Source organism: Sceloporus undulatus, chromosome 1 (genome assembly GCF_019175285.1).
Source record: "Sceloporus undulatus isolate JIND9_A2432 ecotype Alabama chromosome 1, SceUnd_v1.1, whole genome shotgun sequence".
In the NCBI taxonomy this organism is placed as follows: domain Eukaryota; kingdom Metazoa; phylum Chordata; class Lepidosauria; order Squamata; family Phrynosomatidae; genus Sceloporus; species Sceloporus undulatus.
In genome coordinates this window covers 24,757,876-24,784,851 of record NC_056522.1, presented here as the reverse complement: position 1 = coordinate 24,784,851, position 26,976 = coordinate 24,757,876, and the positions used below count along the sequence as shown (strand labels likewise).

General features: G+C 43.0%; 1 protein-coding gene across 4 annotated transcripts in view; it reads right to left on the bottom strand.

The window, feature by feature from the left end:
• The window catches only part of LOC121919744 (phosphofurin acidic cluster sorting protein 2-like), a 275,361-nt gene extending 249,520 nt beyond the window's left edge, over positions 1–25,841 (bottom strand). For all 4 annotated transcript variants that reach the window (XM_042446626.1, XM_042446627.1, XM_042446628.1 and 1 more), the window contains exon 1: positions 25,625–25,841. In XM_042446626.1, coding sequence (XP_042302560.1) covers positions 25,625–25,827 — 203 coding nt within the window. In that variant the 5' untranslated portion in view covers positions 25,828–25,841. The remainder of the gene's footprint in view (positions 1–25,624) is intronic.
• Positions 25,842–26,976: the final 1,135 nt, after the last annotated feature.

Genomic DNA, 26,976 nt, shown 5'->3' with positions numbered 1-26,976 from the left:
TTTGTGCATTTTGTTTGTCCTTATAAAGGTATCTCTGTTTTGTGGGTTTTAGATGTCAAACTAACAAGGCAAGAAGGCTACAGTTATGATGCAGATGCTGAACTGAGGATAGCAGCAATCAGCCAGCACTCCTTATGCCGCCACCCCCACAGTGCTTTGAAAGAAATGTATAACAAATAATTACTAACATTTTAGTAATTAGTACCTTTTTATAAGGATGCAATTACCTTTGAATTTATATTTCCAAACTAATGCAACCAGTGGCAATGAAGCTATTTTATTAATGCAACATTTTCTTCCTACTGTTTCAAGTTCACTTTTCAGGGTACTTTGACAGTAATATTTCAGGTTTCATGCCATTCTCTTATAGAATCACAGAGCTGGAAGGGACTACAAGGGGCATACAGTCCAACTCTTTGCCACACAAGAATGCCCAGTCAGACCATCCCTGAGAGATGCCCATCCAACCTCTCTTTAAACACCTCCAAAAAAGGAGAGCTTACCACCCTCCGAGGCAGTCTATTCCACTGCTAAGCAGCTCTTACCAACAGAAAGATCTTCCTAAAATTTAGTTGGAATCTTTCTTCTTATAATATGAATCCACCGGTTAATCCTTAATTAAGACTGAATATTTTCTTTTACTGAAAACTAACTTTTTTAACAATGACATAAGTAACCACAGTGAATTTTTTTTTTCAAACACTGTAACATGGGAGGAGTCAACTAGACAACTCTGGTTTTCTACCCACGGGACCCTCCAGGAGCCAGGAACTATTAAAAAATTGGATAGGGAAGGGACAAAAATGGCCAGAAGCTCTGGATGGTTCAAATCCACCACCGCTAAAATCTTCAGTCAGTCATGGAAACCATTGGGTGGCCCTTTGGCAAGTCACACTCTCTCAGCCTCAGAGGAAGACAAAGGCAAATAGCCTCTAAGCAAATCTTGCCAAGAAAACCCCATGACAGGTTCATCTGACACATGTCAGAAACAACTTGAAGGCACATAACAACAAGAGAAACACTGCTTTGGGGAGTCTACAGGGCTGCAAAAAATCCTGATGAAAACTGTATGCAGTCCCAAAGTCACACTTTGTCCACTCTGGCTATAATGAGAATTATAAATGAATTACTGTTAAAAAGTATTTTTCAAACTGTGCCCAAAATCAGTTTTATAGGAGGGGAGGATTAATACAAGGATGAATCAGAACAAGGACACCTGAAACACTTTGAGAGAAAAGGGAGCCAGGCACCTGTTTGACAATCAATGGCCTGTTAAAGACTGCCAGTGCTTAGGAATGGAGTGTGGCTTTGGCGCAACCTCCAGACTCTTAGGACCCATGCATCATTTAAATAGCATACCTCCAAAGAGACCCGAAGCAGCTTTATTTTGGCAGTCTGTAACAGGCCAATAGTTTTGGTGGTTAAAACAAGTGTGCCCTGTGTTTATATGTATCTCGGTCAACTAAATTGCAAAAGTAGGAAGAAGCTGGACTCTCAACCCAGCTGGGAGTTAAGAGTTCCCTTTTCATGCTGCAGCTGTCTTGCCCCTACGAGACATCATGGCCTACTTCATTGCCCTAAATTATCAGTAAACTCCACTTGATAAAAGCTGTTTTTCCTTGCCTTGCCTTCTTGCAAGAAGTCCCTTCAAACACATTACCACTTAAGTGCCACACAAGCTTGTTGGAGTGGTGAACGATAGAGGAAAAAAGTGGGAAAGTTATTAAGCAGGTACACAGGAATGTACAAATATCTGTTGCTTTTCTGCCCTTCTCCAAACACACTCAGTACAAATGTTTGCTGTTTGCCTAGTACAAATAAAATCACAGCTGCAACAGAAGTAATAGGCTGTAACATTTTTTAAAGAAGATTGAGTTGAAAACAGTTCAAATCAGAGTCAAACTTTTGATTTTCTGAATTATGCTATCATTTCCTGCATGGCTGGATGGCCCTTGCGGTCTCTTCCAATTCTATGATTCTATGGAGATCTCATTAAGAAAAATATCTGTTACAAAGATCTTTCTCTATATCTCTCTCTTCCTATACCTACTTTCCTATATTTTCATGCAAGTCAGTGTTGCACAGTGGTTTGAGTGTTGGACTACAACTCTGGAAACCAGGGTTCAAATCCCATTTGGCCATGAAAACCCACCTTGCGGAAGTCACAGTTTCTCAGCCTCAGAGGATGGCAATGGCAAACAAAGAAACTTGCCAAGAAAACCCCATGATAAGTTCTCCTTAGGGTTGTTGTATGCTGGAAACAATGAGAAGGCACAAAACAGCAACATTTTCATACAAATGTTAGGATGATGGTAAAAATAAGCAATTTTTTAAAAGTTTGTTTTTAATATCTACTGTCCAAAATGCAGGTGGAAAACCTCAGGCCTTGGAGTCAAATGGGCCCTCATGGGTCCCAATTTGGCCCTCTGGGATTCCACAAATGGCCACATTTCCTCTTCCACATGACACCATCATTGTTGTTTTGTTTCCCAGCTCCTTTTTGGTTCCCACCATACACAGAGATAGAGATGTTCTAAAAGGCTGAAATGTATCTCCTTGCGCTTAGTTACTGGCAGTAAAAGCTTCAGACATGGTATTTTTGGTCCCATCAGCTTGCCTGGCCTACCAAAGGAATGCAGCCTCTGAAGACATCTCAGAAACTGAATTCAATCCTCAGGCTGCAAGAGATAACTCCTGTTGCCATTCTATTTGATTCAAAATATAAAAGCAGCCTTGTAAATAAGCCAAGGTACCAGAATGGTGTAGTGGTTTGATTGCTGGACTATGACCCTGGAGACCAGGGTCTGAATCCCCATATGGCCATGGAAACCCACCAGGTGGCCTTAGGCAAGACACATTCCCTCAGCCTCAGAGGAAAGCAAGGGCAATCCCCTTCTGAACAAATCTTACCAAGAAAACCCATAGGTTCACTTTCAGGTCAACATATGTCAGAAAGGTTTTGAAGGGTTACAGAAAGTTGCAGTGTTTTTTTTAAAAATTGCTGAGATGCTAGTGGTCTATGTTACCATGCTAGACATAGAGGAGAGGGAGCCTTTCCTCTGCAAGGCAATGCCACATCCCTTCCTCTTAGCAGTCTTCCTGTTTGGAGACTGGCACCAAACTCCTAATTACTTTCCCAGTCTTAAGAATGAAGCAAGGGATATTTAGACTTTGCAAGGGAAGAGATTAGATAGCAACTGATGTACTACTAAGCTTTACTTCTTGGTTACTTTTGTTTATGACACCATACTACTATTAGAAAACATCAAAGACCTAGAGCAACTATTGAGGAAAGTCAAGGAAGAAAGTGCGAAAACAGGCTTACTGTTGAACAGAAGTAAAACAAAAATAATTACCATGGAAGATATCCATAAATTCAACCTAAACAATGTGGAAATAGAAACAGTAAAGGGGTTCCTGTGCCTTGGATCAAACACTGATCAGAATGGGGACTTTGTTGTTGTTGTTAACTGCCCTTGAATTGACTTCGACGAAGGGTGATCCTGTAGATGAGACATCTCCAAGAATCCCTGCCTCTACTGCTCTGCTTAGTTCTTACAAATACATACCATGACATCCTTAGTAGGGTCAATCCATCTAGTATGCAGCCTTCTTCTCTTTCTGCTTCCCTCCAACTGAATGGGGACTGCAGTCAGGAAATCAAAAGACCAAGAATGGGGAGGAAAGAACTAGTAAAGGTCCTGAACATCAAAGACATACAACTAAGGACAAAAGTCAGAATCATACAAGCAATTGCGTTCCCCATTGCCATGTATGGATGTGAGAGTTGGACAATTAAGAAAAGGGATAAAAAGAAAATAAATTCATTTGAGATGTGGTGCTGGAGAAGTGCTGTACAGTGGACAGTCAAAAAGACAAACAAATGGGTCATAGAACGGATTAGGCCTGAGAGCTTCCTGGAAGCCAAGACGACTAAATTGAGACTGTCATACTTTGGCCACATCATGAGAAGACACAGCTCATTAGAAAATACCATATTGCTAGGAAAGGTGGAGGGAAAGAGAAAAGGAGGAAGACTACATGCTAGGTGGACAGACTCCATCAGGCAGGCCATGAACATGAATCTGCAGGAACTGAGGACAGTGGTGGAGGACAGGGAGCATCCACAGGGCAGATATGAATTGAGATCGACTCAAGGGTAGTTAACAACAATAACAAACCCTTTGGCTCCACTCTGATGACCCCATTCTCTGTCCCACCAGCCCCAATAAGAATCTACTCACATTGCTAAGCAGGCAAGTCAAAAGAATTCCTTTTAAGAAATGGGCTAGCAGGGAAAAGACCGAGAGAATATTCCGTCTCTGTCAGTCTACTCACTTGCTTGTAACAAATTCCTTTTAACATCTGGTTATGACGCAAGTTGATAAATGCAAAGCTGTGGAAGACCAAAAGAGCATATGTATCTGCTCAAAAGTAAGCCAAACTGAGTAGTGTGACATATGCATATAGAGGGCTGGCAGCCTTAAAATGCATCTCTGGAATGTCCATGTACAACTTGCAAACAGACACAAGTCCTCTTCGCATCTACGCTGCATGCAGCCTTGAGAGCTGCTTCCCCAAGGGTACAATCCTCCACTCCACAAGCATTTCCAATGTGGGAATGCTAAAACCATGCTGTATGAATCATATGGGTCACAAACATCACACACAGTTATACAATCAAATTAATTCCCCAAAACCAAAAATAAGTATTTCCTTCCTATCAAGGGGAAGGAGGAGAGGAAAACTTGGAAAAGTTACACTTTTCATTGTAAGCTAAAAGGTTCTGGGAGTCTTAGTCCAAAAATGTAATTTTTCCACATTGGAGAACCTGTTTGGTTGGAAAATGAGCCACGCAGCCCATGAGTGAGCTCATGTGCCCTGCCCTGTTGGTATGTCGTGACACAACCAGGAACAGAGGGGGAAAGAGTTTCAGACAAAAAGGAAAATGTTAATCCATCCCAACATTACTGTTTTCATCATTAGACTGACTGGGGGTGGAATTATTATTATTATTAACCTATAATAATAGTAGGAGAATGGACTCGCGTTACAGGGGAAGGAGAGATCGATGCTTAATACCTATCTCTCCTTCCTGTCCCTCTCCTAACCAAAGGGACCTGAGGGTCACTCCAACCATACCACAAACCCTGACTCTGCTCCTGTGCAATGCCAGGACCATCAAGAACAAGTCCCACATCATTCATGATCTAATCAAGGATAACAACTGTGACCTGGCTTGCATTACTGAGACCTGGCTTGGGCCTGGAGGGGAAGTTGTGTGGGCCCAGGCCCTACCTGCCGGGTACTCAGTGAAGGACCAGACCAGGTTAGGTGGGTGGGTGGGGGGGGGGGTCGCCTTGATCCATAAGAACACCTTGTCTTATTTCCAGGAACCATGTTCGTCAAACTTCCTACATCGAGTGTATTTACTTGACCCTGAAGGCCAGAGACAGTCTAGGGATTCTGTTGGTGTACCGGCCACCTCGTGCGCTAACAGACTCCCTTAATGAGCTGACACAGCTGGTCTCGGAGGTACTGTTGGAATCACCCAGGTTATTGGTCCTGGGTGACTTCAAGATCCCCCTCGTGGCCAGCTATGTTCCATCCGGTGCGGTTCGCGAATTCATGGATACCATGACTTCCATGGGCCTGTCTCAACTGGTCTCGGGTCCAACGCATTCTGCGGGTAATATGCTCGATATGGTCTTTTGTACGAGCATGGGAAATCCGTGGGCGGAAATAACTAATATTTCCCCCCTGCCATGGACGGATCATTTCCTGGTACAGGCAGCGATCAAGGCTTCTACCCAGATCCCTCCCGGAGGCGGAGGACCTATTAGAATGGTCCACCCTCGAAGGCTGATGGAACCCAAAAGGTTCCAGGAAGCCCTAGAGGGGCTTATGGTTGGAAATGACAGCGACTCTGTTGATGCCCTGACCGGTATCTGGGATACCGGTCTTTCTAAGGCTATACACAGTATCGCTCCCAAGCGCCCTCTCAGGCCTGCTTCCAAACGAAAGCCCTGGTATACGGAAGATCTCCGGGCGAGGAAGCGGGTTCTGCGACGGCTAGAGCACCGCTGGCGGAAACACCAGCGCTTATCCGACAAGACTCTCCTAGACCACCTCTTGGAAGACTACGGAGAGGCGATACGTGCAGCTAAGAATTCGTTCTATGGTGCACGTGTCGCGTCCGCGGAGTCGCGTCCGGCAGAGTTGTTCAGGGTAGTGAGAGAGCTAACTCAGCTCCCTCCTGCCCCGATCCAGATCCTTGAACCTTCTAAGGCCTGCTGTGACCATTTCAACAACTTCTTCGCGGATAAAATCTCTCGGATAAGCGAAGGTCTTGAGGCCAGCTTTAGAGCAGAACCTAGAGTAGAGGCATCCAGGGCTTCCGTGAACTTGGTTATTCTGGATCAGTTTGAGTCTGTCAGTACCGAGGATGTGGACAAGATCCTTGGAAGTGTTAGGAAGACAACTTGCTCTCTCGATCCCTGTCCCTCATGGCTAGCGGCACAGAGGGGGCCGGTTGTGACCTCTTTGTTACATCGGATTATTAATACATCTCTGAGGGATGGGCAATTTCCAACTAATCTGAAATTGGCCATAGTAAAACCTTTATTAAAAAAGCCCTCCCTCGACCCCCTGTTGCATAATAATTATCGGCCAATCTCGCTATTGCCATTTTTGGGGAAGGTGATCAAGCGGGCGGTTGCAATCCAACTTCAATCGATCTTGGATGAAATGGATTATCTAGACCCATTTCAAACCGGCTTTCGGGCGGGTTACGGGGTTGAGACTGCCATGGTCGCTTTGGTCGATGATCTCCGTCTGGGCATGGACAGGGGTAGCGTGTCCCTGTTAGTGCTCTTAGACATCTCAGCAGCTTTCGATACCATAGACCATGGTATCCTTCTGGAGCGCCTGGCGGAGGTGGGAATCGGGGGCACTGCACTCCAGTGGTTCCGTTCTTACCTCTCCGGGAGGTTCCAGATGGTGCAGCTGGGAGACATGTGCTCCGAGAAGAGGGCCCTTACATCTGGGGTCCCTCAAGGAGCCATTCTGTCTCCCATGCTTTTTAACATTTACATGAAACCGCTGGGAGAGATCATCCGGAGACATAGGGCGCGGGGTTATCAGTATGCTGATGACACCCAAATAGTCTTCTCCATGTCTCCGACTGATGCAGTGACCGGGGTTGGTGTCTCTCCTCTCGTGGCCTGTCTGGAGTCGGTAATGGGCTGGATGAGGGAAAACAGACTCAGCCTGAATCCAGAGAAGACGGAAGTACTAGTGATAGGTTCTCCCAGTTCAGGGTTGGCAGTGGTTCCACCCGTCCTGAACGGAATCACGCTCTCCGTGAAGGACTCTGTACGCAGTCTGGGGGTGCTCCTGGACTCGTCGCTCCACCTTACATCTCAGGTGGACGCGACGGTCAGGAGCACCTGTTATCAGCTTCGGCTGATACGCCAGCTGCGACCCTACCTTGACCGGAAGGACCTTGAAACTGTTGTATATGCCCTGGTAACCTCTCGTTTGGATTTCTGCAATGCACTCTACATGGGGCAACCCCTGTACCATACCCGGAAGCTGCAACTTGTGCAGAATATGGCAGCCCGACTGGTCACTGGCACTGCCAGGGCCAGTCATATAACACCTGTCCTTAAAGACCTACATTGGCTGCCTATTCGCTTCCGGGCGCAATACAAGGTGTTGGTTATTACCTATAAAGCCCTAAATGGCTTGGGCCCAGGGTATCTGGAGGGCCGCCTCTCTCCGTACAATCCGTCCCGCACACTCAGATCATCAGGGCAGCAATTGTTAAGAGTTCCAGAGGGGAAATATATGTCCACTTCTAGGAGGGCCTTCTCCATCTCGGCCCCCAACCTCTGGAACTCGCTGCCCTTCGAGCTCCGCTCAGCCACCTCCCTAGCCCAATTTAAGAAGGGGCTAAAAACCTACTTATTCGAGCAGGCTTAACCCTGATCTTTGCCCCAGAATACTTTCCTCCCCCCCCCCCTTTGGTCAGCATTGTTTTGCCGGCATGAATTTGAATTTTATTATCTTTATTGAATTGTTTTAACTAATTTTGTATAGTTGCATTGTTGTATTGTTATATACTTGTTGTACACCGCCCTGATTCTAAGAAGGGCGGTATATAAATAAATTTTTTATTATTATTATTTATTTTATAAAGCACTCTAAATTTACACTGCACTGTACATACAATCTTTTTAATTGGATGGTTCCCTGCCCTCAGGCTTACAATCTAAAAAGACATGACACAAAAGGAGAAGCGAGTGGTGGAGGGGAAGGGGATGAGGTCCAGCAGTTCCTCTCTACCTCCAAGGCCTGGACCAAGGCAGGTGGACTGGAGGGAGGGCTTGGCTTCATAATGGATGGTTAATCTTCTTACAGGGAGGCCTGTTGGAGTTAGCCTGCCTCACTATGCAATTTTTGTGATAAAAAATGCACTGCCAAAAACATCCTAATGCTCTTTGGATCTTCGTCACTACCATAATAATTGGCCAGGGGCAGTCATGTTAGTCTCCTGAAGCAAAAACAACCAAGAATGTTGTGACACCTAAAAGACTAACAAATTCTGTTACGGCAAAACCTCTCATGGAATACAGATTCCTGAAGTGCTATCTCAGTTGGCAGAAATAAGTGTGTACAACAATTTGCTGAGATAACAATTCGTGTATCCAATAATAATAAGCTTATGCCATAGTAAATTCTGTTAGTCTTTAAGGTGCAACCAGAGTTTTTGTTTTGTTTTTTCTACCCTATCAAGCACTTCCTCATACCTCCCGTCTTAATCCATAATGTATTTTCTGCAAAAAACAACAACTATACGCTGCTTGAAATAGAACATGTTTAAAATCGCACAGATTAATTTGCAGGGATTGGAGATGTCTGCTGGAGGGGACTTTGGCTCTAGGAAGAAGTAGAGGATGTGGGGGTGAAGAAATTAAAAAGATAAAACTAAAGGGCCTTTTATTTATGAAAAACTCTCTAGATAAAAGTAGTCAACCTGGTGTTTTCAGATGTTTTGGAATACACCTCCCATAATCTCTTACACTTATGGCTATGTGTTCTAGCCTTTATGAGTGTTGTACTTGAAGGTGAATACACTCTCACATACAAATATGCTGCTCTGTTGTCTTTGTCAATATCAGATTCATCTGATAGTCCAACTGGTTTTAGTGTGTGAAAGAGGGCCTCAGGCAGCAAAATATCTTAGGCTTTCCCTGTAGTTAGAGATTTGTGACTGACATTGATCTTGCCTATCTGTCTCAGCCTAGGCTGCATCTGCTCTGCATAAATAATCCAATTTGACACCACTTTAACTGCCATGGCTCACTGCTATGGAATTCTGGGATTTGTAGTTTGTTGTGGCACCAGAACTCTATTACACAAAACTAAATATTTCACAAAACTACAGATCTCAGTATTCCATTGCATTGAGCCATGGAAGCTAAAATAGTGTCGAACTGGATTATTTATGAAGGACGAATACACCTACCTTTGCAGCATTTTTTAAGATACTAGTGGAGTGCTCATTTGAGATCTTTAAATAAATGCTACTGAAAGGGATGGTCTGTGAATCGATGTCTGTCCGCAAGCCGTCAGCTCTTGTTCTGCAGTGAGTTTTCAGGAAAGAAAGAACTGTAGTTAAAGGGTTCAAATATGGTCCCTGTCTCAGGCTCATTAGATGATTAGGTGACAGGTAAAGAAAATGCATCCCAAGTAAGACTGTAATGAGAAAGGAACTGTTAATGAAAAAAAGCATGGCTGGGGTAATGTTAAGGCTTCTGCCCCATCTTATTAATAATCATGCTTGTATCTTCTTCTTTTCTCCAAAAGAATAGCCTAGGCTCCCTCCCAGTTTTATGCTAGGAGGCAAGTTGGGTTAGAGGTGCTTCTCACCTCAGTGGGCCAATTCTGAATTGAGGTCTTTGGCTGAAGTCCAACATGCACACTCACTCTAAATCCAAATCTTGGATAAGTTATATTGTGAGCCTATGACTTCCACCTTGCCATGATGGCCAGCAGCTGTGGTGGCAGGGGATCTGGGGAGCTGCAACTTTCCTAAGCTCTGTCTACATAACCTTATTAACATATAGCACAGGGATGCACAACTGTGTGGCAGCCACTGGCTAATTTCATCTGTCTCTCCTGAAGGCTGCCACCCACAAACAAGCCCAAATACAGTTGGCCCTCTGCATTTGCAGCTTTGACTTTTGCAGATTTAATTGTTTGTGGTTTTGATTAATATAATAATAATAATAATAATTTGTTTTATTTATATACTGCTATTCCAAAGATCATAGCAGTGAACAGCAAGTAAGCTAATTAACAAGTAAGCTAATTTGACCCCAACAGTCTGGGTACTAATTTTAGCGACCTCGGAAGGATGTAAGCCTGAGTCGAGCTTGGGCCCTTTTGCTGGTCTTGAACTCGCAACCTTGTGGTTTTTGAGTAAATGGCTGCAGTACAGGCATTTAACCACTGCGCCACCAGGGCTCCTGGTGGCGCAGTATGGCTCTCTAGGAATCTCTAGGTCCTCCAATATGGGCTCTCTAGGAATCTCTAGGTCCTCCAACACAACTCTGCCAGAAGTTGACCATAGAGTTTTGCTGGAGAACCTTGAACTTCCTAGAGAAAACACTTCTCTAAGCATTTGTAGGTCCTCCAGCATGATTCTGTAGTCAACCTCTGGCAGATGTTGACCACAGAGGTACACTGAAGGATTTGGAGATTCCTAGAGAGGTATCCTCTCAGGTAAAAAGAATAGTGGTTTTTTTTAACTGTTGATGTTTCACTTAACCCCAGTGAATGTGGAGGGACCACTGTACCTCCTTTTCTTTTCTGCTCCATTTTTAAAAAAAAGTAAATTTTCTACTCTGGAGAAACTAAGCTGTTTGGTTGGATGATGAGCAACACAGCCCTAGGTGAGCTCCCATGCCCTGCAGAATTAAACAGACCTATTGGGGGATAGTCCATGATTCTGGGATGTTTATAGGGATGAGGTAGGGATATCTTCACATATTTCACAATTTCTGCATGGTTTAGGGGCACATACTGTCCGAAAAGGATGTTTGTGTTTTGTTTTGTTTTTAATTTAAAGGCTGTCCAGCGTTGGGAACTGGTAGAGAGACTCAGGGGACACAGAAGTAGAGTACAATGGTGGTGTCATGCCCACTCCTGGAACAACATTTGAATTTGTTGTTGTTAACTGTTGTAAATAGCAAAACAACTCTAAAATAAGGAGTAGAAAACTGCAGGAATATACTACCACGAGCAGCAAAGCCTGCATATGAGGATGCTGAAAAGCAGAAGCTAAGCCCTCAGGTCCTTTTAACAATCTTATTAGGTGGGAGGGAATGCTGAAGATAAAAGTAGCCCATTTAAGATATGAGGGGGATTATATTAACGAGACTCCATTGTCTCATGAAGCCTTTTATTTCAAGTTAACCATTTCTGTTGAAGCAGGCAGAAAAAGGAAAGGGGGAGAAAGTGGTCTGGAAGATTTAAACTGATACAGGCTGAGTCTCCCTTGTGTTTTGGATTCCCCCTCCCCCGGATTTTGAAATATTTGCATGTACATAATGGGATGCCTTGACAATGGGAATTCTAAACATGAAATTCATTTACCTTTGCTTTCTGATGGTTCGGTGTACATAAACTTTGTTTCATGTACAAAATTATTAAATGTATTAAAAATTATTAAAACGACGTTTAGGCCATGCCTAAAGGTAAGTTGTGGGCTGCAACTGTGTTTGTGAAAGACTATAACCTAAAGGTAGCCTAGCCTAAAGGTAATTTTACACACAATATTTTTAATAATTTTGTGAATGAAACAAAGTCTGTATACACTGAACCACCAGAAAGTAAAGATGTCACTATTTCAGCCATCCACATGGGCAGTCTTGGATTTTGTAGTATTTTAGTTTTCAGAATTCTGGATAAAAGATACTCAACATTTATAGAGTATTCTTTGACCAAAGAAATCAGCCTCTCCCAAAGAATTCCCAGAAGTAAGTAACCTGGTGCCCTCTGAATACAAATATTCAGTGGTTCTGGCAGTGGTTCTCAAATGGTGGAACCCCAGAATGTGTGTGTGCAAGAGTTGCTCAAGGGAGAGGCACAAAACTTGGAGGCTCTGACGCTTCCTCCTCTTCCCAACCCTTTCTATGTGTAAAATTGACACATGCATTGAGTTCAGTATTGAATTTACTCAAATAAAACTGTTCTAATTGGAACAATGCTGTTTCCTTATAAAATGTTAAAATATGAATATACATAAATGTGAGAATCAAAATATGTACACTAAATGAACAAAATATTTTTACACATATTCTACGTCAGATTGGGGGGGGAGCACGATATCTGCATGTAGATATAAAGGGGAGTCTCAAGGGTGAAAAGTTTGAGTACCACTGCTTTAAGGGATCCAGGACAACCTATATGGCATCCACATCTTAATTCTCAAACAAAGGAGGAAAGTGAGACAGTTCAGTCAGCAGGAATTGCTGAGAGGAAACTTCTGCTAGTCCTTCTCCTCCAGCATCAACTGCTTGAGACAATATTCCAACTTTGCTTAATGGCTTTCCCCAATTTGCCTAAATGGAAATTTTAAGCTACATCTGCTTCATTCAGGTCCTGATTTGCTAAAGAAGAGCCATGCGATCAACTAACTGCAGTCTGCTTCCACAACTTCACAATGGAGCAAATCAAAAAATCTTAGAGTTAGAAGGGGCTGCAATGATCATCTACTCCTATCCCTGGTCATGCAAGAAAGCCCAGCTAAAACACTCCTGAAAGTTGCCCATCCAAACTCTGTTTAGAGACCGCCAAAGAAGGAGTCACAAGAAGCAATATAGAGCAGGAAGCCTAAACATAGGGCCTATAGGCACCAGATCCAATCAGATCTTGGAAGCTGAGCAGAGTCAGTATCTGGTTTGTACCTGGATGGGAGACCACCAATGAATAAGAGGTGTTGTATGCTAGATTTTAGAGAAAGGCAATGGCAAGCCACCTCTCAGTATTCCTTGCCTAAGAAAATCCTTCAAAATTCATGGGGCCACTATAAGTGAAATGAAGAGCCCTGATGGTGCAGTGGTTAAATGTCTGTACTATGGCCACCATTCTAAAACCATAAGGTTGCGAAAGGGCTCAAGTTCAACTCAGGCTTGCATCTTCCAAGGTCCTAAAATGAGTAGTCAGATTGTTGGGGCAATTAGCTTACACTTTGTAAACCACTTAGGGAGTGCTTAAGTGCACTGATAAGCAGTAGAGAAATGTACTTGCTATTGCTACAGGTAACCTGCAGACAGACACATAAGACAGGAACAGAAGAAGCAGCTTTAGCCAAGTTTAGCCACCAGTCCACCTCGTTTTCCATGTCTATATCAACTGGCAGCTGCTCTCCGAGGTTTCTGACAAGGGCATTTACCACCCTATCTGGAAGCCCTGTGAGCTGACATGGGACCTTCTACATTCAAAGCATGGGTTCTACCCTGAGCTATGATCCCATTCCAACACCCAGGGCCTATGGCTTTACAGTGGTGAACAGCCAGCCACATCCCTCTTTCCAGCCTAATCTGAGGACTTCAGGGCAGCCTAAACTCCTCATTACAAAGTTCCAAACCTCCAAAGTCTGTTGTTGTGTCACAGAGGGTTTTGCTCCATAGCCATCCACGGTGTTATTAACACAGGAACTGCAAATGCAGCTGAATGTGTCAGAGGACCAAAATGATCCCTTGAAGCCAAAAGAGCTTCACAAATGAAGGTTCTTCCCCAGTGATGGGGATTTCAATAAAGGGGGGGGGGGAACCAACTTTATATCCTCTTGTCTACCTCCTGCCAATTTGGGTAAGGGTTTTGGACTACAGCTTCCAGCCAGCACAGGCTCTGCCTCAGCAAGAAAGATATAGCGAGAAAAAGAAAAAGCTGTATTTTTCTCCTTCAAAAGTAGCTGCTTTTGAGGCTCAGAGCAACACAGACATTACCCGTTGCTAAGAGAAGAAGTGTTCAGGTACTGCAGCAATAGTTCTCATACTGACAAAAGCAAAGGTTGGAGCCTATGCATAACCTAAAATATAAAGGATACAGAACAGTGATTCCCAACCTTTTCTATGCTCTACATCCCTTGGAAATGTTTATTTATTATATCAGGGTTGGTAATCCCTGATATAGAAGGTCAGGAATGGGAGGAGTTCCCCTCCAAAAAGGTATGGCACTAAGATTATTCTTCATGCTAGGGTTTATCTAACCATCTCTAGACCCGATGTGTTGTAGTCATTTGCGTGTTAGACTAGGACTCCCTGTTCAGCTATGGAAACCCTTTGGGTGACCCTTGGGCAAATCACACTCTCTCAGCTTAAAAGGAATGCAATGGCAAATTTCAAAATATACCTTGTCAAGAAAACCATACGACAGGGTAGCAAGAAGTCTGAGTCGATTTGAAGACATATAAGAAATACAGAGCTGAACATCTGGGGATGACATTGCAGGAAAAAGACCCAGCACACCCTGTCCCTAAACAGATGATGGGCACTTGTCAAGGGCTATGTTACCTTGGAACACAGATCTGTCTACTGCCCACATTCTTTTCAAGGAAATCTCAGGGCAGATAGGAAAAGTACATAAGAATTTACTCCCACTCCCAACTTCATTCCTAATATAGATCCTTCCTCTTTTGAGTTCCACTGCACAACTTTCAAGCAAAGATCCAAATGTAAGATTTTTACATGGGGATGAGAAGGCAATAACTGAAGAAAGCTTGCCAAAGTTAACATGTGTGGGTCATGTAAATGTGTGTAAACCCATCTGTGATACATGGATGGCCCCCAAGAGTGTCTCACCAGGCAATTTAAGACCAGCTATGACCAGCAGGCATCTTTTGTTCCTACTTTAGGAACTGCAGAGACTGGGCCCTCTGAAAAGTGAGACTTCCTACTCTTCCTTGGTCTTCTTTCTCTCCTGTTCCTAAGCAACCTAAAGTGTTCCAACATACCAGCATCTCAAGCATCACAGCTTGTACTAATTCCAAACACAGGAGTGGCACCTGCTTTAAAAAAAAACCCAAAAGAAGAGATTTGACCATAACAAAATTGGCCAGGGACACTAATAAGGCTAGTTCCAAAGACTCCCCTGCCAACTAACAGAAAAAGAAAACTGTTCCCGCATGCGATTAGGAGCTACTTTTTCCTCCCAATGTTGGCAGTCAACAACAACAGGAAGAAAGGACATATTTGAAGAGGTCAGCTACTGGGACACCAAGTTGGCAGTAAACAACGTCCTCAATCTTTTCTAGGGTGGACCAGTTTCTACACCCAAAATGACTCAAGAAAATGTTCCAACATTTTGGAACAAGGTCTTAGTTACTGTTGTCAAACCTGTCCCACAGCTCTCCCCCACAAACTGTTGTCACATCAGAGATTTATTTACCTCAGGCAACATGAATATGTAAGGGCAGAAACTACTACATAAGTGTTATTTTCTGACAAAACTATTCTCACCAATTACACTAAAATTTGCTGCCTTCGCAGCACAAAGGAGTAAGTAACTCTGGAAGCTCCAGGGGTCCATTTTGTGCCTTTTAGACCCTCTGGTGGAAGCCAACCTAGGTCTGAAATTAAGCAAAACATTTTGAAAATTCAAAACTGGAAGTGACTAGATGCCTACTAGAGGAGTTGCCAGTGGAAAGGAGAGGTTTCGACTTGTTTAAAAGGGGAAAAAATGCCACTTCTGGAGGCATCCTGAAATGGAACAATAAGGTTTGGGATAAAGTAGTAATATTTTTATAGCAAGGGAGGAGGTATGAAAAAAGGTATGTGTCCACACTTGGCCCATCCCATGATCCCTGGCATAAAGCAACTGTGTGCCCTCAAATCTAACAGCAGTGACATTCTATTACACATCTTTCAGATCTAGTAATATAAACAAAATAAGTATAAAGTGCAAATATCAAGGTTGGACAGTAATATCCAAATTCAAGTATTATGTGCATGCTAGACAAACATGCTCCATAAATCCCCAGCCCAGTGTCAACACTTGAGCAAAGCTTGTTTACATGAAAGACCTCACATCTTTCCCAGGAACAAAACAAAACAAAAAAAGTTTTAAGAAGCTGTAGCAGCCTAAGCAGAGCAGCTAAACTCTAGTCTAGGCTTACACACATTCTTACTCTTTTTTACAAAAACAGCAACACCCCTCTTATTTGTAGCCTTACATTTCTTCTGTAATAAAAAAAAAGACAAATACTTATTTTAAACAACAACAACACAGGGTTGCAGAACAGGACAAACCAAATTGCACCATACAAACAATACAAATTGCTAATAAAAGCAAGATTCTAAGTCATGATTTCTCCGCTTGGAGACAGCTGCCATCAGTTGCCATGGAATGTGACAAAGCCCATGGAGACACAAACCTTTTCAGAAGCTGCTTTGGTAACCTGCCCTTTTCTCCATTTGCATGAACACTTGTTTACCAGTTTGAGAGGTTAACCCTCCTCCCCTCCTGCCTGCCATTTCACCCACCCACCCCACAAAGTAATCTCCGCAAACTACTTCTCCCAATTAACTATTTTATGAACAATAGCCTTTTAAGTCAACCTCTTTCAACCTGGTACCCTCCAGCTGTGCCATTTACAAGTCCCATAATCCCCAGTCAGCATGTCCAATCGCCAGGTTGGCAGGAGACAGTGGGAATGGCAGTTCATTATGAGTTGAAGGTTTGTTGTTGTTGTTGTTGTTAACCACCCTGTGGCAACCCTGTGGATGAGACATCTCCAAGACTCCCTCCCCTCCCCTACTCCTTAGTTCTTGCATATTCATATCAGTGACATCCTTGATTGAGTCCATCCATCTAGAGAATGGTCTTCCCCTCTTTCTAAGACCCTCCACTTTTCCTAGCATTGTTGTCCTTTCTAATGTGTAGTGCCTTCTCATGATATGGCCAAAGTATGACAGCCTCAGTTGTCATACTTTGTTTTTTTTGTTTTTGCTTCCAGGGAAATTTCAGGTTTGATCTGTTCTAGGGCCCATTTATTTATTCTTTTTGAAGGTCCCAAGCTGGAAAACACTGCTTCTGGCTGCAGTAGTTGTAATCTCCAAAAGACATTTCCAGGGACTTCCAAGAAATTTGAAGAACTTTTTTTAAAAAATAGCACCCCTTTTGTTATACCAGTAAAGATGGCAGATTAAGATACACATCCAGGGTGAATGCAAAACTGCTTTTCTGAGAGTTCAGGCATGCATGCAAACCTCTCTTCCCCTGCCAGAAGCACTTTGTGTTGTCATGTCTTGTATATACAGCCTTATATACAAGGTTGACAGCCATGGCAGGTAAAACTTCTACAATGGCCCACATCGAGTGAGGCAGTAGTGCATGCCAGCAGGAAAAGAACAACAACCTAAATCTAATTATTAATCCCTACTAAAGCAGTCCGACTGAATCAGTGGAAACTTGCTAAGTCAACATTTCTGCAGATTCCATTGATTCAGTGGATCTACTCTAATGTGTGTACATGTGACTTCACATCGCCTCACAAATTTCATAGGGTTTTTTTTAAGGAAAGAAATATTCAGAGTCAGTTTGCCAATTCCTTCCTCTGAAATATAGCCTACTGCACCAGGTATTCATTGGCAGTCTCCCATCCAAGTACTAACCAGGATTGACTCTGTTTAGCTTCCAAAATCAAACATGATCTGGTGCATTTAGGGTATTTACCTACTATAATAGGGACTGACAATTACAAGCATATCTCAACTAACAAAACTTCTGACAAATAAGATCCTTTTTATGAATTGTTTTCACACTCACCCATCTCTCTTTTCCTCTCAATCTTCTGTCTAGCTCTATGTTTTTTTTAGCAACATAGGCATTAGGAACCAACTGGGTGACCTTCAGCAAGTCACATGCTCTCATCCTCTGAGGAAGGCAATGGCAAACCTCCTCTGAACAAACTTTGCCAGCAAAACCCTATGATAGGTTCACTTGTAGGTTGCCGTAAATCAGAAGTCCTGAAGGCACACAACAACAAGCATTAGGGAAAAGACGAAGGAGGACTGGTGAAACACAAGCTTTCAGTGTTACAGTAATGTGTCTACAGTAAACAATACACTAAAACAAAGCTTGAGCTGGGAAAAAATAGGATTCTGCTTTAGTCAATTATAGTCATGTGCAGCTGTTGCATCCAACAGGCAAGGTAAAAAGCAGCTCTTGCAGAACTAATTAATGAGCATGCATGAACAGGAAAACAAAAGAAAAAGGGGAGAACAGAAAAGTGTGGCTCACTAACTACCTCCAGCAGGTTAACAAAAAGCATTGATCCATACAATTAGTCACCAAAATGGTAACCACAAGAAGAATGGAGGTTGGTAAAAGATAAACTCATCCCTGGATACATTTTGGAAGAAGCCTTCAGTAGTCTTTAGAAGGACGTTTCTTTGAAGAAAAAGTTGAACTACTCTTCTTCTTTTTTTTTTTTTTTTACAGTATAAGAAGCTATCCTGAGCCTTTCTCTGTTATTTCTGATTCCAGTAACAAACTTTCTGTTCAAGCAGTAATGCCCAGGAACAGATCTAATTTGTTATCTAAGGTATATCTTTAAGCCAATGCTAAGAGTATAAATGGGAGCCAGTGTGGTGTAGTGGTCTGAGTGCTGGACAACAACTCTGGAGATTAAGAAGAATTCAAAGATATAACCATATTACTCTGTAAAATCAGTACAGTATGTAGAGAGATCTTGTAGCACCGCTGAGTCCAAATACATCTGAGGAAGTAGACTAAAGTCTACGAAAGCTCATACTGCCAACTTCTTTCTTTCAGTTAGCCTCAAAGGCGCTACAAGATCTCTCAACAACAACAACAAAAGAGCTTGAATAGGAAAAAAAGAAAAGAAGGGGGAGTTAGGTATTTTTGAAAACTAATGCAAACTGTATGGATGATATCCAAAGTATTTATCTGCTATTTAAATATCACCAAACAAAATCAAGTAGCATAAAAGTTACAACATCCATAAAAAATTGAATACATAAAATAAGGACTGAGGTCTTGTGATCTTGAAGAAATGATAATTAGTAGCTGTAATTATAAAAGTCCTTGAAGAACCAAGCCTGTATCCAGAGATTTAACCGTTCTGTGGTTACACTCCAATACAGTTTTCAGGCAGAATATTCTGTGATTCCATTCTATACCAGCCAACTGCGTTTCAACATAAAGCCTTCACCAATGGCTGCAGCGTCTACATAAATATCGTGTCCATAAAAAGTTATAAGCATACAACTTGCCTCCTAGTCAATAAATTACCACAATAAGCACAGAAGATTAAGAATATACAAGATCTCTCTACATTCTGGAGATCAGGGTTTAATTCCCGGCTTATTATTATTATTAACTTTTATTTATAAAGTGCTGTAAATTTACACAGCGCTGTACATACAATCTTTTAGTTAGACGGTTCCTTGCCCTCAGGCTTACAATCTAAGAAGACACGACACAAAAGGAGAGGGGAGTGGTGGTGGGGAATGGGATCAGGTCCAGCAGTTCTTCTCCACCTCCGAGGCCTGGACCAAGGCAGATCGACTGGAGGAAGGGCTTGGCTTCTTAAATAAAATTTTATGCTTGAGCATAAAATCCCACTAGGCAGGTGATTTTGGGCAAATTAAACTCAGCCTCAAAGGATGGCAATGTCAAACCCTCTCTGAAGAAATTTGCCAAGAAAATCCTATGATAGGTTTACCTTAGAGTCGTTGTAAGTAAAAAAAAAATGACTTGGAGACACAGAACAACAATGGAGAATACAAAGGGACCTCATACAGGCAACTATGCTTATTCGAGCAGTTAAGATAGTTACTCACTCTGAAACAAAAAGCTGGTTTACTTTTGCCCACAAGTGAAGTGACAGATGGTTCCTCAGTCTATGCAACATTAAGGGTGTGTAAACCTCTTCAATTTCAATTTACAGTGGGCTCTTGTTATCCATTGGGGTTTGGTTTCAGGACCCCTGCGGATACCAAAATCAATGGATGCTCAAGTCCCATTCAATACAATGGCATCAAATATATATAAAATAGCAAAATCAAGGTTTGTTTTCTGGAATTTATATGTTTTTAAAGCATTTTCAAGTGGTGGATGCTTAAATCTGTGGATAAGGGGGGCTGACTGTACATACATATTTTTCACTCTGCTGAAACTTGAAAGGACAAACAAACTCAAATGTGTAACTATATACCGTACATTGGTCACACTTTATACCTGTTATGCATTCAAAGTCAGCATGGTGTAGCAGTTTCAGCACTGGAGACCAGGTTTCAATTCCCTGCTTGACCATGGAAACTCACTGGGTAATTTGGGGCAAATTACACTCTTCCAGAGGAAGGCAAAGCCAAACTTCCTCTAAACAAATCTGGTGAAGAAAGCCTCATAGTAGGGTTGGGTCACCTTAAAGTCAGAAACAACTGTTAAGGCACACAACAACGCATTGGACACACAAGTAAAATTTGGAAAAATTCTCTTCTAGTTGCTGGCTGGGGAAAACCGGAGTTGTAGAAAGTTGGTCAGTTGAGGAAAAACATGTAGCAACTTCAGCAGCATCAGAGCCTTGTGCATATCAATGAGGCACAAAGAAGTGAGAACAAGGAGTACACCAGGAAAAACAAAATAAATGAGCTGAGGGTAAATGTGAACAATTAAATGTTATGCAATAACAGCACTTCCTCATCATTAGGACTGATGTTCATTCACTAACAGTACACATCTCCCGGGACAAGACTTAAGTCTACGAAAGCTCATGCTGCCAACTTCTTTCTTTCTACAAGGTGCTTCAAGATCTCACTTTGCTTAAAAGCCGAGTAAGAAAAAAATCTTGTTAAATAATAGGTTTGATATAGGATTTGATACAAATAATAGGGTTTGACATAAATAGTAGACTGAATTGATTTCCTAACCAATTGCATCCAAAGTGGCAAAGAGTTGTAAAACTGATTTAAAACAAATACAGTGGGCTCTTAGTATCCGCTAGGGTTTGGTTCCAGGACTCCCCATGGATACCAAAATCCATGGATGCTCAAGTCCCATTAAATACAATGGCAAAGTAATATGGTGTTCCTTATATAAAATGGCAAAATCAAGGTTTGCTTTTTTGGATTTTATATATATTTGAAATATTTTCAAACTGTGGATGCTTAAATCTGTGTATAAAAAAAATCAGTGGATAAGGAAGGCCAACTGTAAATTAAAACTTTAGAAAGCATACTAAGGACACAATTCAAAACTCAAAATCCATCCAAGCCTATTCAAAATACTAAACATCTGAATAAAATGGTCAAGGAAGGGTGAAAAGAAGAAAGTCAGCCCAACTTCTATTGGCAAAGACTGTAAAAACCTGAGAGCAGCCACCAAGAACACCTTGATAGTCAAGCTACAAAGGAAACACAATTACAGATGAACAGAACTGATTTAAAGTCCCTCAGACAGAATTCTTCAAACCTTTACAACAGGCCCCCATCCCCACCATTTTCCTTGGACTGCCACTTTCATAAAGTGTGGAAAAGTTACAACTGAAGGTCCAACGCAACCTGAATTAAGCTTCTGTAAATCCAGCTGCTTACTCAACTCCATGTTTAGCCACTGGAATGTGGAATCATATGCCGGATCTCCCCACTGTGCAATGGGTCCATCAGTTGCTATCTGAGGTCTCTATTTACAAACTCCTTCCATCACAAGAGAACCCACAACTGTCTCTGGAATCATCATATAGTTGAATGAAACCATCCAAAACTTCCTACATTGGAAAGTCTTTCTAGCTGCTGGCAGCTAGGAAGAATGGAAGTCAAAATCCAAAGCTCAGAGAGAACATCTGATTTGAGGAAAGCTGTATCCTTCCAAGGTGCTACTTTCCTATACTACCCATCTGTTGTTCTTGTGTGTCTTTATCCTCTCCGATCATGGCTATTATTATTATTATTATTATTATTATTATTATTAACATTTATTTATGAAGCGCTGTAAATTTACACAGCGCTGTACATACAATCTTTTTAGTTAGATGGTTCCCTGCCCTTGGGCTTATAATCTAAAAAGACATGACACAGAAGGAGAAGGGAGTAGTGGAGGGAAAGGGTAAGAGGTCCAGCAGTTCCTCTCTACCTCCAAGGCCTGGACCAAGGCAGATGGACTGGAGGGAGGGCTTGGCTGCATAATGGATGGTTAATCTTCTTTTGCAAGATTTGTTCAGAGGGGGTTTGCTATTGCCATCCTCTGAGGCTGAGAGCATGTGACTTGCCCAGGGTCACCCGGTGGATTTCATGACCAAGTGGGTAATTGAACCCTGATCTGCCCCAAATGTCCTGAAGAACCTTCAAAAGGTCAAAATAAAACCTCCACTTGCCCCTGAAAGTGACAATACTCTGTACAGATTGGCCTACGACTTTGGAGATCAGGGTTTGATTCCCTGCTTGTATAGAAAACTGACTGGGTGACCTTAGGTGAATAAGATACTGCCTCAGCCCTAGAAAACCCTTTATAGGGTCATCTTAGGATTGCCCTAAGAGCCAGCATGGCATAGTGGTTTGAGGGTTGGACTAGGGACTCCAGAGACCAAGGTTCAAATGCTTGTTTGCCAAGGAAACCCACTGGGTGACCTTGGGCAAGTCACACTCTCTCAGCCTCAGAGAGAAGTGATGGTAAACCCCGTCTGAAGAAACTTGTGACAGGCTTGCCTTAGGTTCACCCCAACCACTACTAGGAGGCACACAACAACAACAGTCGACCTAAGTCAGGCACAACTTGAAGACACACAATAACTATGCAATATGGGCTTCCTCTCTAACAGACAAAGTGACCCATCCATCCATCCCTTGAAGGCACACAACAGCAGCTAAGCAAAATGTGCTTGCTCTCTAATGAACAAACTCGTCTTCCATGACCCATCCATCCCTTGGATGCACACAACGACAACTACACCCAAATGGGCTTGCTCTCTAATGGACAAACAGGTCTTCCATGACCCATCCATCCCTTGGAGACACACAACAACAACTATGCCCAAATGGGCTTCCTCTCTAATATACAAATTCTTCTTCCATGGACCATCCATCCCTTCCCCAAACTTCCTGTGAAACCTGAAAAACATCAGAATGGAGCTACAACTTCTCAAGGCAAACCTGAACTGCCTTAGTCTCTTATATGCAAACCACACAAGAGTCAGCATGAGGTAGTGGCTGAAACATTGGATTATGACTCCTGAGACCAGGGCTGAATTCCCCGCTCAGCCTTGCAAACCCATTGGGTGAGCCTGGGCAAATCACACTCTCTCATCCTCAGAGGGTGGCAATGACAAATTGCCTCTGAACCAGTCTTGTCAAGAAAACCCCATGATAGGTTTGTCTTAGGGTCACCATAAATCTGAAACCAATTGAAGGCACACAACAACAAAGGGTTGACAATTTCAATCTGGAAAAGTTAGGATGTTTGTGTTCAGCGTGCTCCTCAAAATTTAGATGCTGGGTCTAGTTCACAGCAATGGAAGCTCTCTCAGCTCAGAGGATGGCAATGGCAAACCTCTTCTGAAGAAACTTGCCAAGAAAACTCTATGATATGGCCTTAGGGTCACCATAAGTCAGAAATGACTAGAAGGCACACAACAACAACAACAACAATCAAACCATTCATCCATGGATACAACTTTGAGGAAAGGAAGAGAGTGAGCCAGCATGGTGTACTGATTTGAATGTCTGACTATGACTCTAGAGACCAGGCTCGATTCCCGGCTCAGCCATGGAAACTCACTGAGTGAGCTAGGGAAAGTCACACTCTCTCAGCCTCAGAGGATGGCAATGACAAACCCCCTCTGAAGTAACTTGTCACATAGGGTTTCATGGTCAAGCTGAAAAACGAACCCCAGTCCTCAAGAGTTGCAGTCCAACACTTAAACCACTACACAATGCTGGCTCACTCTCTTCCTCTCCTCAAAACCATATCATTGATGTGTTGCACACTGTACTTGTTCTTGTGTGCCTTCTAGTTGTTTCTGGCTTACAGTGACCCTAAAATAACCCTCAGGGTCACCCAGTGGGTTTCCATGGCTGAGCGGGATTTGAACCCTGATCTCCAGAGTCCTAATCCAATGCTCAGACTACAATGCCACAGTCGAAAGCAGAAATGGAGGAAATGTCTGGAAAAGGTGAAAATCTGGTCACCCTGAAATCAATGTCAATTCATACTTCTTGATCATAAGCTCAAAATGGAGGATATTTTGGAATTCCTCCTGGACAGAAGACTAAAATGGAAGATGTGTCCTGGAAAAGGAGCATGTCTGCTCACCCTGATACCAATATAAATTCATGCTTCTTAGCCATACTCAAAATGGAAGACATTTTGGATTCCCTCCTGGACAGAAGGATGAAATTGAGGACATGGCCTGGAAAATAGATGTATAGTATCTAGATCAAGGGAAGTAACAGTGCCACTCTATTCTGTTTTGGCCAGGCCTCACCTGGACTACTGTGTCCAGTTCTGGGCACAATTCAAAAAGGATGTTGACAAGCTGAAGCGCAACTAAAATGGTGAAGGGTCTGGAAACCATGCCTTATGAGAAGAGACTTAGGGAGCTGGGGATGTTAGCCTGGAAAAGAGAAGGTTAAGAGGTGATATGATAGCCCTGTTTAAGTATTTGAAGGGATGTCATATTGAGGAGGGAGCAAGCTTGTTTTCTGCTGCTCCAGAGAGTAAGACCTGGAGCAATGGATGCAAACGGCAGGAAAAGAGATTCCAGCTCAACCTTAGGAGGAACTTCCTGACAGTAAGGGCTGTTTGACAGTGGAACACACTCCTTCCTCCGAGTGTGTTGGAGTCTTCTTCTTTGGAGGTCTTTAAACAGAGGCTGGATGGCCATCTGTCAGGGGTGCTTTGATTGTGAGTTCCTGCAATCCATGCTCCTTGGTCATAAACTCAAAATGGAGGACATTTTTGGAATCCCACCTGGGCAGAAGCTTGAAATGGAGGACATGGCCTATCAATGTCCCTCCATGCTTCTTGGTCATATCCTGAAAATGTAGGACATTTTGGGTTCCCTCCTGGAAAGAAGGATGAACTGGAGGATGTGGCCTGGAAAAGGAGGGAGTCTGGTCACCCTGATAACCATGTCAATCCATACTTCCTGACTGTGTTCAAAATGGAGGACATTCTGGAATCCCACCTGAAGAGAAACCTGAAATGGAGGACACGGCCTGGAAAAGGAGGACGTGCCTGGTCCCCCTGCGATCAACCCATGCTCCTTGGTCATAGCCTCAAAATGGAGGACGTTTTGGAATTTCCTCCTGGAAAGAAGCCTGAAATGGAGGACAGGGCCTGGAAAAGGAGGACGCCTGGTTCCCCCTGATATCACTATCCATGAATGCTTCTTGGTCACACAATGAAAATGGAGGACATTTTGTCCTCATGGGCAGAAGCCCGAAATGGAGGACATCCTGGACTCCCCTCCCGGAGAGAAGCCTGAAATGGAGGACGTGTCCTGGAAAAGGAGGGCGCCCGCCCACCCAAGGGCCTCCTTCCCTTCCCTTCCCCCAGAAGCCTCCCTTTCGGGCTGCGAGGGCCGGGGCCTCACCTGGGGACGCAGCTGGGCGCCGAGCGGTCGATCTCCCAAGTGGCGAAGAGGTTCATGGGCACCGGGACCGGCCCGAGACCCCCTCCGGAGGACCCCGCCGCGCAGGGACCCACCAGCGCCGCCGGGGGCGCAGCCATGGCTCCCGACCCTGCAGGACCGGAGCCCCCCGCCGTCGCCGCTGCAGTTGCTGTGGCCGCCGCCATTGAGCCGCCGCCGCCGCCGCCGCCGCTGGGAGCGCTGAGGGGGTTGGCGGCCGCCGGGACCCTCGGCCCAGCCCCGACCTCCGCCTCAGAGCGCGGGCGGCGACCGGGAGGGGCCTCGTGCGTCGCAGCCAATAGGGAGCGCCGAGGGCGAGGCTAGCTAGGCACGCGGGCCAATCAGCACGGCGCAGGGCGTGGCCTGTTGCCGAGCAGCAGCCACTCAAGGCGCAGAGGGGCGGGGCTTGGGAAGAAGGGCGGTTAGGCTGGGCGTGGCCCCTGGAAGGGAGATTTTAAAAAGGGGCGGGGAGAAGAGACTCTCCTTGAGGGAGAGAGGTGAGTGGCAGGAGGCTCCTCCAATGAAGAAAGAGCTGGGGATAGTATTTACTTTATCATTATGATCATCATCACCATATTATTATTTTCATTAAATGATTATTATTTGATAATATAATTATTATTATTTGATTATTATTAAATGATTACTATTTGAAAATTAGTGTTGTTGTCATTATCTGATTGTGATTATCATATTATTGTTGCAATTATATTCAAATATTATTGCTGTAATTATGACCAATTATTAATTGATTACCTAATTATTGCTATTTCATTATTAGTACTGTTATTGTTATTTCATTGTTAGCGTCATATTGTTGATCTTGTGTTATTATCATATTATATTACTGTAATTAGGTTCAATTGTTAATTGATTATATAATTGCTACTACTTTATTATTACTATTATTATTATTATTATTAGCCTTTATTTATAAAGCGCTCTAAATTTACACAGCGCTGTACATATAATCTTTTTAATTAGACGGTTCCTGCCCTCAGGCTTACAGTCGGAAGGAGGGCTTTTCTTATTATTAGTATTGTTATCATTATTTGATTATTTTCTTCATATTGTTATAATTTTATTATTATACCATATTATTGCAATTATGTTCAATTATTAATTGATTACATAATTATTACTCTTTGATTATTAATATTGTTATCATCATTTAATTATTTTCATCATATTGTTGTTGTTCTTGTTCTATTTATAGAGCAATATTTGTTGATATTGTTCTATTTGTTCTACTTATATGGTTTTTATCGTTGTAATTTTATACTTGCCCTTTAAGAGGTTTTGGACTTCAACTCCCA